This window comes from Cottoperca gobio, chromosome 11 (genome assembly GCF_900634415.1).
Source record: "Cottoperca gobio chromosome 11, fCotGob3.1, whole genome shotgun sequence".
NCBI classification, from domain to species: domain Eukaryota; kingdom Metazoa; phylum Chordata; class Actinopteri; order Perciformes; family Bovichtidae; genus Cottoperca; species Cottoperca gobio.
In genome coordinates this window covers 1,379,505-1,394,512 of record NC_041365.1, presented here as the reverse complement: position 1 = coordinate 1,394,512, position 15,008 = coordinate 1,379,505, and the positions used below count along the sequence as shown (strand labels likewise).

The window sequence follows — 15,008 nt, the reverse complement described above, 5'->3', positions numbered from 1 at the left end:
CATAAATCAAGGTAATGCTACAGTGTGGCAAACAGCAAACGATACAACCAGGAAACAAAACAAAAGAGAAACAGAAATTAGTGTCAGAGGAGGCTCCGCTTTACTCCAACTTGGGAGTGGCAGAAACGTTTCATTGCTTTCTGCTTTAGAAGAGACGGGAGAATATGATGCAACATGCCAAGATCAAATGTTATGCATAACAGAAACTAAGGAGTCACTTAAAAACTGTGTCAGGAAAGTGGGAGACTGAAATGAGGGAGAATGTAACCTACTAGAAATCATAACAATGAGACGAGAGAGAACCTGTACAAGAAGCGTTTCATCATAGATTGTGCTTAACTTAACTAAACTTCTTCCCCTGTTCCTATGTGCAAAACATATACAAGATGTAGGATCTAAAGGAAGTCATGACTATATATGATATATCTGACTCCTCTGCTTCTCCTGTTCATCATCTTTCCCTGTCCCTTTGCTCTGAGCGCTCTCTTCTGTCCCCTCTGCAGCATCCTCCCTCTCACCTTGTCATCCTGCGAGTCTGGCTGCAGCAGGCTGTGCTGCTGGATGGCCATAGGTGGAGGCAGAGGTACCGAGTCGGCGCCCTCCTCGCCCTCCTCCTCTCCGCAGCTCTGCATGCCCGAAGAACTGGACTTGGACAGCGTGCCGCTCGACAAGCCCTCGTTACGAACCCTCTGCGACACGCATGGACGGCAAAGTAGAGATTACATCACAATACTAAACGGAGACGACATTGAGAGTGCGAAGCTTTCGCGTATCCGCTCACCTCCTCCACAGTCTCGTCCTGAGGTGTAGCAGCGCTGTCGTCCGAGTCTTTCTGGGACCCCATCGTCATCTCCCCGCTCTTCCGCACGTCGCGGCTCTTCTTGTGCTTGTGGGCCAGCTTCTTCACATGGCCGTCTGCCTTGCCGCTGCTTAGTCGACGCACAGGGCTGGTGAGCCACTTCCGCAGCGTGTTGCCTTGGAAATAAAGCAAAGATACCAAAGTCCGTTTTCTGTATGGAGGATTATTTAAAGCCACACAGTAGAAGAACAGCGGGAGCTTGTATCTAACAGTTAATATTATTTAATTTAAAAGATACAGAGCACAGTTTCACTTATACCTGGTGCCTTAACGTGAATTATTGGATCAGAAACAGCAACGAGGGGAAAGTGAGAATTTATTTTGGGTCAAAATAATCTTTGTTTGTTGTTGTTGTAATACACATTTCGGCCACAAAAGGCTGAAGTGCACACCGACCTGAGGACATGAGAGGTCTAATGAGTTTTAATTCCTTAAAACTCACCTGGAAGAAAACATGAATGACTTTAGTCTTATTTAGAACATCGGGTAGTGAAGGCTCCACTTCAGCCTCTTGTGGCTGAAATGAGTATTACAACAACAAAACATCTGCCCCCCCCCAAAAGAACCACACATTTCCCCACCTGTTCTCAGGTCGTAAACACAGGAGAGAAAGTGGATCACCAGAATTATTTTGCCAGTTGTGAGATTAGAGAGCAGACGCAACAGATAGTGTGGCGCGGGAGACCCTACCTGGTCGTTTGGGCCCCGGTGAGGTGTGGGAGCCGATGCCGTGACCCGGCTGGAGCGTGGCGGACGATCCTGGCATGATGGAGTCATTGCTGCACACCGACAGAGTGTCTGAGAGACAGAGAGATGTTTTGGTTTTAAAGTTGCTTCATGGTGCAGATTAAACACTTTGAATGTTTGCATCTGTAGATTTCTCCTTAGAGAATGCCTCATTTGCATATTTAAACATAACATTTTTAGAAAGCTTAGTTAGACTAAGACTAAGGTGAATACACCAAACACGTTTCTTTCCTCCCTAACGGACGCACTCTGTACCTTTGTGGTTGTAAATGCCCTCCATCTCCATGGAGGACCTGGAATGGGCGATGCAGAGCATGGAGCAGGGCACCAGGCCCTCCATGGCAGGGGAACGGTCCGTGGTCCGGACCAGGCACCAGTCTGGCTTGTCGTGGCAGCGCTCCAGAACCTCCACCGTCTGACCGCGCCGCACCGTCAGCTCGTTGCTGTTGCTGGCCATGAAGTCGTGAATCACCACGGTCAGCTCACAGCCGCCGGAGAGCTGAGGGAGAGAGGATCATCAACAATCAGGCTTTGGGGTGGTTCTTCCTTCCAACACACATTCTGCTCATCAGTGTGTGTGTGTGTGTGTGTGTGTGTGTGTGTGTGTGTGTGTGTGTGTGTGTGTGTGTTAGCTCACCTTGTCGCTGTCCAGTGTGTTCTGTGAAGTGCGGGATGCCAGAGAGATGGTGTCCGGTTGGCTGCTGCCTTCACCCTGACTGTCCAGGTCCTCTCCATCCCTGAGAAACACACACATGATTGTTTTGGACTTGATCGAATCTCTTTCTCATGTGCATTACTCGCTGTTCCTTCCTCTTAAAGCCGTGGCATGTTTACCTTCCCCTTCCCTTGTGGTGCTTGGCTGTAGTCGTTTTGGGAATATGAATGGGCTCCTTGAGCGCTCCTCTCAGGTGAATGGTGCGCTCCTGAATCACCTCCCTGATGTGTTTGATCCAGTCCTGCTTGTTCTCGATGCTCGACGCCTTTTTAACGAGTTCAAGAAGTAAAAAGTTAGTAATCAGGACATTAACGTCTTTTGGAATTCTTGTTTCACACAAGCCTGAAAGAACCTCTCGTCATCTCTTAAGACACAGATACATCCCGTCTTATAGAGCTCTGTCCAGTTTATATTAAACTGGACTTTATTTATTAGGTACAATAATGTTTAAACATTTGAACTGTCAGTTTGGTAAAGTTTGCATTAGCACTGGACGTCTGAAGCATTTATTTATATAGTCCTGTGTGTGTGTGTGTGTGTGTGTGTGTGTGTGTGTGTGTGTGTGTGTGTGTGTAACTCATATGTTCAGCCTTTTTGTCCATTACTTTAAGCAACCTTTGATCTACTACTAATTGCTGTAGCTAACCATACCAACACTACAGATCGTTGGGGATCACTGCCCGGGTTATGGCTCGTGTTCTTCAGCTATGTGTTGAAGAAGCAGGACGAGGACGAGAGTTTTTTTCAGACTTGTGAGAAGTGGCCGAGGGCTGCTGTGCTGTGGGATAGTTTGTACTCACCATCGCTCCGTGTTTGGATCCCTGACTTAGCTTTGAATTGAAAATACAGAAATAGAGAATTTCACTGGTTTGGTTTTTAGAAGACGACATTTGTTATGCTGACAGAACGTGATAAAGACGCACTGTGGGACGATTACATGTGAAGCAGATTGGATGCTTGTGTGTGAGAGAACACGTGTGGTTAGTGATGAGACGCACTTCATTTACAATGCACACACACATCCCACATGACCGCTTCGCAGCGCTGAGTTTGGTAGTCAACATGTAGCATAGAGTTGTAACGCTCAGAATTAAAACGTGTTAAGATTTTGGCTTCATGCTGTTCCAACGGCTGACACGCAATAGATCCAGTCCATCTGTGACAATATTCAACTCGCAGAAGAGGTTTGGAAATAGAGCTAAATAACATTGACGCCGTATCTCACTTCCACAATGGCGTTGGAATCATTAAGAAGCTTATTTCTCTGGTAGAGATAAGATTGCTGCTCGTCACTTGGATAAAGTGGCGAAGAGCCAGGACAGGAGTTTGTGGGCGTTCAGGGGTTGAATCAGAGTCAGCAGCGTTGGTGGAAGCACGTCAGCCCACAGAGAAAATTACAGATACAAACATCCACAGAACACACGTGCCCAGATATACAGATGTGCCCGTGTTTGTTGGATGGAACAAAGTAGAGGACAGAGGCTGGGCGAGAGACACAAGACGGAAGAAGAGTTTGTGACTGCAGAAAGCTTCAAGCTGCTCACGAGACGTCAGAGAAACACAATACAGGAGAGCAGGGAATGTGAGAAGGTGAATATGAAGAGCGACGAAAACTGGGTGAGACCGATATAAACATCTTCCAACGCTTGGAAAATCCATATGGAAGGAGAGGTGTGTTTTACCTTGAGCACAATCTTGTTGTCAGACGTCGGGGTGCGTCCCACCCATAGAGCAAACTTGCAGGGGTCTCCTTCAACATGCTCCGTCACCCCCAACTCTGACGTCTGGGAAGAGAGAAGGATGATGTGAGAAGATGTGAGAAGAAGACATCAGCAGGCTGTTTAAATACTCTCCAGATAAAGTGTATTTTCTTGACAGTGGAGGTGTTTAGGGTCAATTAGATTTACATAAAGTACAAGTGCTGCAGTTGAAGATATGACGCACTGAGAAACATTAAAAATGCTAATTATGTCATCTAAAATAACTTCTATAAACATTCAGAAGCCTGATCGGCTCTTTAAATAACTAAATACATTCAACAACCGTTAAGAAGACATTTATTTTTATTATTACTACATTTGTATCATTTTGGATTTAAATTACAATAATATTTTTAGTGTTTATAACATGTAATAATTACCTTCATTATTTTACAAAAATAAAGAAACATATATATATATAATATATAAATATATATATATAAATATATATATTAAATATATATATATATATATATATATATATAATAATATATATATATATATATATATATAATATATATAATATATATATATATATATATATATATATATATATATATATATATATATATATATATATATATATATATATATATATATATATATATATATATATAATAATAAATACATACACTACTAAATATGAACTTGTTCACTTCCTGCAGAAGAACCTCCACCTCAGAACTATTCAAGCTTTCTTTACATTTGGAGTTCAGTGCTTCAGTTCTCAAACTTCGTATTGATTTCTGTGTGTGCACACGACCCTGCAGCCTCAGGATCTTTTATGTGGCGTTTACCTGTTAATTAGGATCAACTGGGACGCGTTTACAAATCACAAAACACAGGTGCGAACAATTCTGCGGTTTGACCTTTTTCATAAACTCAGGAAGATATTGGTGAATAACAATGTTCTTAATCAGTTAAAGTAGTTAAACAAAGAGAGACACCTTTATATGTACATTTCACCATCAACTACTTACAAAGAGTTTGCTCTTGTAGATGTACTTGCTCCGGCCGTTTGAGTCCTTGACCTCCTTGCTGAAGATGAGAGACATCTCAAAGAGGAAGAGGTGGCGCTCTCGCCCCTTACGGATCAGGGTCTTTGGATCCCAGACCTGGAAAGACTCCTGGAGAATGAGCTCGCCCTGGGATTCGATGTTTTCATCAAAACCTGGGAGAAGGAGGGGATGTTAGCGGGAAAGATTCAAAACGTGCTGCCGTATTTATCGAGAGCTATAATGTGATGGAAGTGTGTTCATCACCTTCCAGCATAGAGAGGTGCATGGCGTCGTTGGCTTTCTTAGGAACACTGAGCATCACCTCCAGGCCGTCCTTGATCTCTCCTTTACCTTCTTCGCAGCAAGTCAGCAGCTCCTTCACACACACACACACACACACACACACACACACACACACACACACACACACACACACACACACACACACACACACACACACACACACACACACACACACACACACACACACACACACACACACACACACACACACACAGCCAGAGAGTGAGGGACTGATGGAGACGGTCACCACAGCCGTGAGATTTGGTCTGGCGGGTTTACCTTCAACAGCAGCTGGTACTTGGTGATTCTCTGCACAGGTTTGATCAGATAGGAAGAGATGGAATTGGCCAGGCGGTGCCTCTGTTGAATTTCCTGCAGAGAGAAGAACAGTAACGTGATCTCACGTAGCTGACGGGGGACCATCTCATTTCATTTTAACGGTCACAGGCGACACTCACATCAAAGTAGTTCCCAGCATGCTCTAGGATGAGCTGGGTGGAGTCGGGTTTGTTCTTACAGTAGTTCACGTACATCTGGAACTTATCAGCCTGGACGAAGAGAGGAAGACGTTTCATTGATTGAGAGAACAACCTGCGAGCTTAACATGTAAAATGTTATCGATTAAGGATTTAAGTATCTACTCGATACAAACTGCAGCTTTGAGCACATGCAGCAAATACAAATAATCTTTATTTGCCTTCAGCAACACAGTAAATCTCAATACAGACAATAAATATTAGACATTTTATGAATTCTTTAAAGAAAAGCTGGTGCAGAAATGATACACACCCATGTGACAAAGCAATGCCCAACATCCTCTGGAAGCTGCTCATACTTCTCCAACTCTTTGAGAAAGATGCTGACAAAAAAAAGGATTAGAAAGTGAGAAATTCAGTCTACGGTATCATACTTTATACATCTGTGGTCTGTTTCAACACACACTCTGTATACACCTTAACTACAGAGGAATTGTAGTCCAAGAACATGCTTTATAACATGTTTTATTATCAATATTCATTTTAAACTTTATGGATCTGTGGACTTGCTCGAAAGTCTGGTTAAAAAAATGAGTTTCCATTAATCCTAAACGTTTCTTACTTATGGTGGAACTCATAGAGGTCCTGCATGTTTCCAAAGATGATGTGCTCCTTGTTGATGATTCCTGGAGGAATCTCCTCAACTCCACTGGTCATCTCCCACAGGTAGGTCTGCAAGGAGGGAGAAAGTTTGAGGTTTAAAGTGTTAAAAGAAAAACACAACACAACTCTTCAACAGGGTTCTGGTACATTTCCAGATTATGTTTTGAAAAGCAGTTGCACGACGTGTGGCGTGAAACAGGTTAACTGTGGTGGGATGTGAAGCTGAACTCACATCCATGCACTCCCGCAGGTCTCGCACGTAGGCTTTCTCTGTCTGAATCAGCTCTGCCATGATGAACCTAGAAAACACACACACACACAAAAAATCAGCAATTGTCATACCGTCCTCTTCCAGAGTGATAAATCACCATGACGATAGGGCTCTTTCATCCCGTCTTTAATCCATTTACATCAATGAATAATGAAAGAGGGCCGTAAAACTTATGCGGTCATAAACCTAAAATCACGCTCATGATTTGTGCTGCTCACATAAAATGACGCAGTCTCCTTTCCCTGCGTGCTACATGTAGATTTCAGCCGGACTGTTGCGTCTGCACTTCTTGTGCTGGCACAGCGAAGAGGAGGCCGACGTGAGGAGGAGGTTTAAATCACCCGAGTCCATCATGTGCGCACATTTACATTAAACTCACTCTGAACTCAGAAGCACTTACAGCTATTGAGCCAGTAGTTGAGCTTCAGAGTTGATTGCTGTTGAAAAGGACACTGACGGGCAAAACAATTAATCCCGTGACCTTTTGTTTTGAGAGATCATCTTAGCAAGCATTAGTCTGCTCTGTTGTATATTTTGGGCACTGGCCCAATTATTTAATTACACGTCGTATGGAGCAATAAAACATATTTCCAAGAGGAGGAAATATGCAGTGAAAATGCTGACTTCCTTGTATTTGTTTAGTTGGTAGGCACAGCACGTACTGTTCAGACGTGGAGCTTCCAGCTATGCAGGCGAAATGATAAACTGTTTTATTTGGCAAAACCTCGTCGGCTTAATTATTCTGAACTAGCAATTTTATAACCGTTTATTTATTTTGTATATATATATTTTGTACATTGACTAAAGGATAGCATACAACAAATTCAGGTAAGCAACAGCAGCTCGAACAGAACAGATGTAAGCGACTCAAAAACATATGAAGAGCAGAAAGTGACAATATTAAAACCGCAGAAAATAAAATAAATATGTTTTTTAGTGATTTAAGTAGATCATTCAGAGAAAAGGTAGAAACAGCTTTAATCTATAACTCTTCGTGACATAAACAGGAAGTGACATACTCCTTTCTGCGCGCAGACTTGCGTTTCTCCTCGTTTAGCTCGTGAGCGGCATCCCGCAGCTTGACCTCTGACCCTGGAGCCGTGGCCGGGATGATGTCCAACTGGAGATCCTTACTCTGACACAGGCGGAGACAAAATGTAAATGAAGTGAGTTTCAGAGACGGGCAGAGTGCGGATGAGCTGATTTTTCTACACCTGTAAAATCGACCAAAAACGCGCGAGCACGTACTGCCTTGTTAGAGTCCGAGGAGATGCCCAGGGCTTTCTCCAGGCTGCAGCGGTACTTGTCCATGCGCAGGGAGAAGTCTCTGTAGCGCTTGTCCACAGCCGTCACCCATTTCTTGATCTCCCCAGCGTGACTGTGGCCTTTCTCGCAGAAGCCGTCAGCCAGCTGGATCAGCAGCTTGACACGCTCCTTAGTTTGCTGAAGGAGAGGGGGGGGGAAGAGAGTGTTATATGCACACAAACACTAGCATACACAGTGACGTGTGCGCGTGTGTGTGAGAGGCCAACCTTAGCTGTGATGTGGAAGTCCTCGTGCTCCTTCAGCAGTTCCTGCGTGTGGTGGATACTCGATCCGGTGGAGGTGTGTGTGGAGAGGTAAAACTCCCCGGTGTCGTGAATCCACTCCAGAGCCTGAAAACACACAAACACACAGACTGTCAGATCACAACAGAAAGCGAGTGTGTAGCTACATTACTTCAGCTCAGCGATGGACAGTAACTAAGTAACACTTTTTTATTAAGTACTGTACTGAAGTACAATTCTGAGGTACTTGGACTTCACTTTATTTCCTGCACCACATTTATCTGACAGCTTTAGTAACTTTGAAGATTCAGATTAATAGTACAAAATATAATCAACAAGTAATTTATCATGCACTTTTATAGGTTGAAATAAAACTTTATTGATCCCTAATTGAAATTCACAAGCCACCCGACAGTATCCTTCACCAGCTGCAACATTAACGTGATGAACACATTAATGCATCAATAATAAAATCCTATAATACATTTTATTCTGAAATGGGCTGTTGTGCAGAATGAGTACTTTAAGTACATTTTGATGCTTTGTTGATGTTTGGATGCAGGAGTATTACTTGCAACAGAGTATTACTACACTGTGTTTTGTGTACCTGTTTGGCGCTGCGTTCAAACACCACATACTGCTGACACTGGTCCAGCCGTCGTTTCCTCATGGTCCAGAAGTGGAGAACACGATTCTCTCTCTGTAGCAGCTCATTGAGGATGTCTTCAAACAAAAGAAAAGATTTAAGCATTCAGCACCGAAGAACCCAGATTTGTTAAAGAGCTTTTCTACCTTTGCAAGAGCGGAAGTACTCTGAATACTGCAAGTGAGTAAGTTGCAGCATATTATTATGTTATTGATCATTTATTGTATGTTGTCATTGCAGCCTCCCTGCAACCACTTGCATACATTTGAATAACTAACCTTCTTCTGATACTTACTTTTCACCTGCTGTTCTGGTGCTTTGACGTGGCTCATCATCCCGGGCATGTTGACGCTGTTCCTGTGCATGTACTTGAGAAAGACGTCTGCATTTCTTCTGGCCAGAGTACATGCCTGGTTGAAATATTAACACACACACACACACACACACACACTGAGATCAGAGATGCAACTTGACACTATGTTTAGTGTCTGTGTTCATTGTGTTGCATGTTACCTTGAGGAAGGCCTCTTTCTGCTCCAGGTGTTTACTGATCATGGGGCTGACGTGGTCCGTTTCACAGTTGGGTCCCAGTTTGTCGGCTCCTCCGCACCAGTCCTCCTCTCTCTTATACTCCTGCTCCAGGCTCTCCAACACACTGCAGACCTGTGGGGTCAAACGCACTCAGTCCGTCGTCTGGGAAAATACTGTTGGGCGTTTTTTGCGACAAAGAAACAGTGAAATTGAATGCTGGACCCTCCGTGGAGCCTCCTACCTGTTCAGAGGTCTTGTAGAAGGCCACTGAGGCGTTGACCAGCTTGAGTCTGTCCTCCATCTTTAGCATGAGCTGCTGCCAGTGGGAGGCCACGCTCTCTGCACAGTCTCGGATCAGGTCCATGTCATAGTGGTTCGCCTGGAGCAGAGCCTCCGCCTTCTGCTGGACCTGCAGGGCACTCTGGTGGGTTTTCTGCAGAGAGGTGGAGAAAGGATGTTCAATCTACTTTCAGACTTTGGACAGAAAACGAGTTAGGGTTGGAAATGAATGGGATAAATAAACACCGTCTCACCTCAATGGCGTGTTGAAACTGTTCATGTTCTCTCTGCAGCTGTTCAGCCTCCTGCAGGGAGCTGGCTGTTATTAAACCAGCGTTCAGCATCGACTCGCCGTTACGAATCCAACCCAGCACCTGGGAAACAGAGGAAAGTTCAAATGTCACCAATCTAACACTATTTGAATTCCTTTTTGAAAGAACTTGCAGATACAGTGGAAACCTCGTAGTGGTCTTACTGGTGGGCCACAGCTCGGCAGTGGTTTCAGTGTATTTCTACATTCTTTTAAAACTGAATATAAACTGTAGTCTATGAATGTTTTCACTATGTGCTGTAATGTATGAAATCTGTTGTTACTGGACATGCTGTAGTTGTGAAGTCTTGGCCTGCAGATGGCACCTGGTCGCAGGTATAAGACTGTGTGTCCTACCTGTTTGACTTCAGCCTGCAGGTGCCTCAGCTGGACGCACTGCTCCAGGTGCCTGCGGTGCTGCTCGGCTGCCAAGTCCAGTTCTTGCTGCTTCTCGTGAAGAAACTCCAGCAGGTCCTGAACCCTCGTAGCCATGTCGACGTCCCGGTCACACAGCAGCTCCACGCCTGGAGGCGAGACACACAGTGGCAGTTGCTCTACTTACAGCAAAGTAGCTGCAGTTCTGTCTCAGCTCTGTCTCAGCTCTGTCTCTCAGCTCTGTCTCTCAGCTCTGTCTCTCAGCTCTGTCTCTCAGCTCTGTCTCAGCTCTGTCTCAGCTCTGTCTCAGCTCTGTCTCAGCTCTGTCTCAGCTCTGTCTCAGTAAAATGGAAACTATTATGCCTGAAATTGCTAAAATATAATAAAAAAATGTAATAAAAAGTTCTCTATGAACAATATTATCTGTATGTTTCAATACACGTGAAATTATGTAACGATTCTTTGTGCGGTTTTAGAGAGCACCTATTAGCATGTGAGATCACAGGTGAGTTATTATGGTTAGTGAGTGGGTGCCTCTCATCACAAACACTGACCGAATCTGACCCGCGACACCCACACGGTATCGATATTAAACTAATGTAGCCAACACAGAAATGTGTGCAGCAACAGTGAACATGAGCTGCATCCTGCTTTAACCCTCGGCTGCACGATGACTGATGTCTGAGGCGACCAGGTGACACTCAAACATTTATCCACTTCTACTTTACAGCGCATTAGATTCATAATAGCTTATAAAAAAGGCAGAATCACAGGAGAACAGATACACAACTAGAGTGTGTTTGCATATTTCAGAATACTTTTTAACGTATGTTATGCCAGGAAACGACTCTAAGAAAACATAAGGATTGTAAATAATATTAACACCGACAGTCCGGGTGTTGTACTCACCAGAGGCCTGGACTTCGTTGACGTACTGCAGCAGCTCCTGGCCCTGGTGGATGACATCGAAGGTGAGGTTGTTCATGGTCAGGGCCTTGTCAGCGTGGTGCTGCAGCCTCTGCTCGGCCAGCGTCAGGTCCTCCGTGTCAAACTCAGTCATCTGACCCGTCAGCTCCTCGTTCCACGACTCCAGGTCAGAGATGATCTGAGGAAGGACCATACAATTCCAAATACGCATTTATTTACGATGCTGAAAGGACATTTGTATTAAAATAATGTCAGTCGTATCACTCAAAACTCATTAAAACGCACTATATGTCATTTTCCGCCACTAGGGGGGTCTCTCAATCAAAACAATAACAAAAGAGTGTTTTTGGTGGGCGTTGTGAAGAAGTGTGGAATCATGGGAGTTTATCAGGATTACGTCATCGTTCATCATTCAGGAGGTTTTTGCTGCGAGCCGAATGATCCACAGCGGTCTCCTGCGGTTTCTCTGGGTTTGTTGTTTTTAGACATTTTAATGCAGAAATGTAACATACAGTGTTATACGGCATCATAAGCTGTCTTGTGTAGAGTATGATGTCATATGCTGAGATTGTAGCACAAAGCTTGCTCGGGGAAAAAAAGAAGACTCACATCAATGGCGTCCCTCTCAAAGATGCGGAGCTGCAGGAAGAGCTCCAGTTTGATCTTCCTCTCCTGGAAGAGCTCCTCCATCTGGGCCTGGGCCTCGTCCAGCTGCTGCAGGACACTCTCAATGTGATTGATGGAGCTGTTGTGGGGTGTCTTGTTGCTGGAGATGGCCGAGTCCCTGGAACAGAAATGCACAAATCAAGCAATAAGCGGCGACGGGCAGCGCTGTGCACTTTTCAAAAAGCAGCAATCAAGACACCGTTTGGCACGATGCCAAGCGAACTTAGCTGCTCTGAAAACTACTGCGTAGCACAGCTTAGCTTGTAGCAGCTTATTCAGCTGTAATGTAGCGAGGCAGGGAGCTAATGTTCATTCAATCGGACCTTTCAAATGATATTTTCAGGACTGCGTTTTGTAGACTTTGCTTTTTATGTTATGATTTCTCTTAAATCACTTTTAAACTTATGAAATATTGTGTTTCTTTACTTATAACAAATACAGTCCTTCAAATACAGTGTTCGATATGGAAATAACACCCGTGTATAAACCACAGTAAAAGGGAACAGAGTGTAGAAACAATATATAAAATATTAAATCAAATGTGTCAATTAATCTGAAGAAATAAACTACACTCGTACGCAACATTCATGACTTGCCACAAAATAAGCCGTACTATAAAACACTTAAAGATTAAGAATTAACATGCATTAAGCTTACTTACATTAAAATGTATTAAGTAAGTAAGTCGCTGTAATGGTCTCCATACGTCAAACAAAGTGAAAAATGTTCCTCAAACTCCTAGGTGATGTCTTTAAATGTATTGTTTTGTCCAAAACCCAAAGACAGTCAGATTTATATGATATAAAAGAGATAAAAGCAGGAAATCTCCACATTTCAGAGGCTGAAAATGACAGTTTTGCATGAATTAATTACTTTATTTTTCCGACTAATCGAATTCTTTTATGGTCAATAAGAACCAAATTCTTCTTCTCTACTATTAGTATTATTATTTGTATTTCAACCTATATTTTTCTCCTAAAGCTACATCATTTTGGGCAAAACTGTATCATAGAATTGACCTCCCATTTTATAAATCCTCTTGTACAAACATATTACTTTCATTTTTCAACAACCTCTATTCAGAATCCTTCTGGATGTTAGATGCTTTTTGTCCTTTGTTTTAATTGTTAAACTGTTGCACAAGGATAATTTCATACTAAAAACATTTCCACAGACAATCTTAGTGACATTGATCAGTCCCACGGAGCACGAGTGTGTCTGATATCTAAATTCTGATTCATCAATCTGACAGATGCACGTGTGCGTGATGCACCAACACAGACGCCAGTGAGCTGAACAAGAGGCACAATATAAGTAAGCAAAGACACTGGAGGTCACACAGATTCAGATGGGCTTCAGGTTGATTATTCTGCGTGACAGATACACTCCCACTCCCACTCCCACTCCCACTCCCCCTCCCCTCCCCCACCCCCACCCCCACACCCACACACACACACACAGGTGTGTGGAGTTACAGTTGCCTCCTGGGGAGACAGCCACACAATTAGACACGCGCTTATAAAAGCAGACTTATGTAAGAATTCACAGCGGAGCCAATACACCGGGGAGAGAGAGAGGGATGGAGAGAAAGACAGAAAAAAGGGAGTGGATGAAGAGAGAGGAAGAGGATGAAGAGGGACTGGAACATCCTCGGTGTAAATAGAGTTGGACAATGAGGGTCAACTGCAGCCACCTCCTCCCAGCTTTCTTTTTCCCTCTCATGCATCTCACTACTGTCTTTTCAAAATGACACCAACTCTTCACTGCATGTTTTACATATTCACACTCCAAATGTGCCCATGTCTAAATGAACCTGCCAAAGCTCTATTGGGAGAAAGACTAAAGAAGACCATCATGTAAGTAGACCTAAAAACATGTTTTGCATTGTTGTTACTGCATCTTTGTTGGGCATAGCTTGTGCACTCTTATCCTTTTAAAGAGGGTTACAGGTTTGTTGCTCGTTCATTGGTTTGACTCCCAACTGATATTCCACTAATACTAGTTTTGCATTGGACTGAAGTTAAGGCTGGTTTCAGATCCACGTCTAGTTTTCACAGATTGTTAATGTACAAGTTTAAATGAGGTAAACGTGGCACTGAATCCTCTCTTAATAGATTTCTCCCGCACACGACGTCATTTGTCTTTGCTTAGCACTGGTTTAGTTTTCAGACGAGTGTATTAATCTCTACCTGAGCTGCTGGATGAGATCCTCTCCCTCCTTGATGACGTTGACGGTGACCTGCAGCGTGGTCTGCTGCTGCTGGCCGAAGCGTTTGATCAGATCCTGCACGGCCTCCACCGACTCGGCATAAACGTCGTCCAGCAGCTCCTTCTGTAGATCCTCCAACCATGTCCACAGCTACAGGAGGACATTCATTAGTATCGCATACATTTTCTTATACCACCCTACGAGCTTTCCTGGTGATCGTAATATCAAACATTAAGGTAGACGTGTGAAGTCTAACTATAAAAACTCAAACTTCCTTATTGAAGCTCAAGATTCTCACACATGTTCAAGCCGAACCCTCACCTAATCCCCAAACGCCCCTCCTCATCCCTGTGACTAACAAAACAACACGCACATATTCCATCTTATCTGGTAATTATTTCCCTCTTGCTCAGAGAGCCCTGTGAAAGCTCTCATCCACACAAACACACAGCCCACCATCCACTTCAGCCATACGTCATCCTCCCTGCCTACCTCTTTGACGTGCGTGTGGAAGGCGACAGACATGTCCAGCAGGACTTTGCGCTGCTCCACGCGGCGAACAAAGTCCTGGATTCTGTCTTCGAGCTGGTGGGCGGCCTGGTAGATCTCCTCCGGGTCGCACTCTCCCGTCTGGGCCAGCTGCTCGGCCGCCTCCAGCAGCTTGTCTGCATTGGTGTACGTATTCTACACCAGGATGGAGAGAGAGATTAACCCAGGAAGACGATA

General features: G+C 44.0%; 1 protein-coding gene across 1 annotated transcript in view; it reads right to left on the bottom strand.

Moving 5' to 3' along the window:
• The window catches only part of LOC115016178 (triple functional domain protein-like), a 74,707-nt gene that overhangs the window by 11,013 nt on the left and 48,686 nt on the right, over positions 1–15,008 (bottom strand). Inside the window, 28 exon segments of the mRNA XM_029443859.1 lie at positions 519–689; positions 782–975; positions 1,550–1,657; positions 1,862–2,105; positions 2,244–2,343; positions 2,441–2,586; positions 3,122–3,151; positions 4,004–4,105; positions 5,062–5,252; positions 5,344–5,455; positions 5,662–5,754; positions 5,841–5,930; positions 6,172–6,241; positions 6,481–6,590; positions 6,754–6,820; positions 7,812–7,927; positions 8,041–8,235; positions 8,325–8,447; positions 8,947–9,062; positions 9,281–9,395; positions 9,499–9,648; positions 9,758–9,949; positions 10,050–10,169; positions 10,463–10,629; positions 11,390–11,585; positions 12,017–12,191; positions 14,263–14,432; positions 14,775–14,966. Of these exon segments, the coding sequence (XP_029299719.1) occupies positions 519–689; positions 782–975; positions 1,550–1,657; positions 1,862–2,105; positions 2,244–2,343; positions 2,441–2,586; positions 3,122–3,151; positions 4,004–4,105; positions 5,062–5,252; positions 5,344–5,455; positions 5,662–5,754; positions 5,841–5,930; positions 6,172–6,241; positions 6,481–6,590; positions 6,754–6,820; positions 7,812–7,927; positions 8,041–8,235; positions 8,325–8,447; positions 8,947–9,062; positions 9,281–9,395; positions 9,499–9,648; positions 9,758–9,949; positions 10,050–10,169; positions 10,463–10,629; positions 11,390–11,585; positions 12,017–12,191; positions 14,263–14,432; positions 14,775–14,966 (3,855 nt within the window).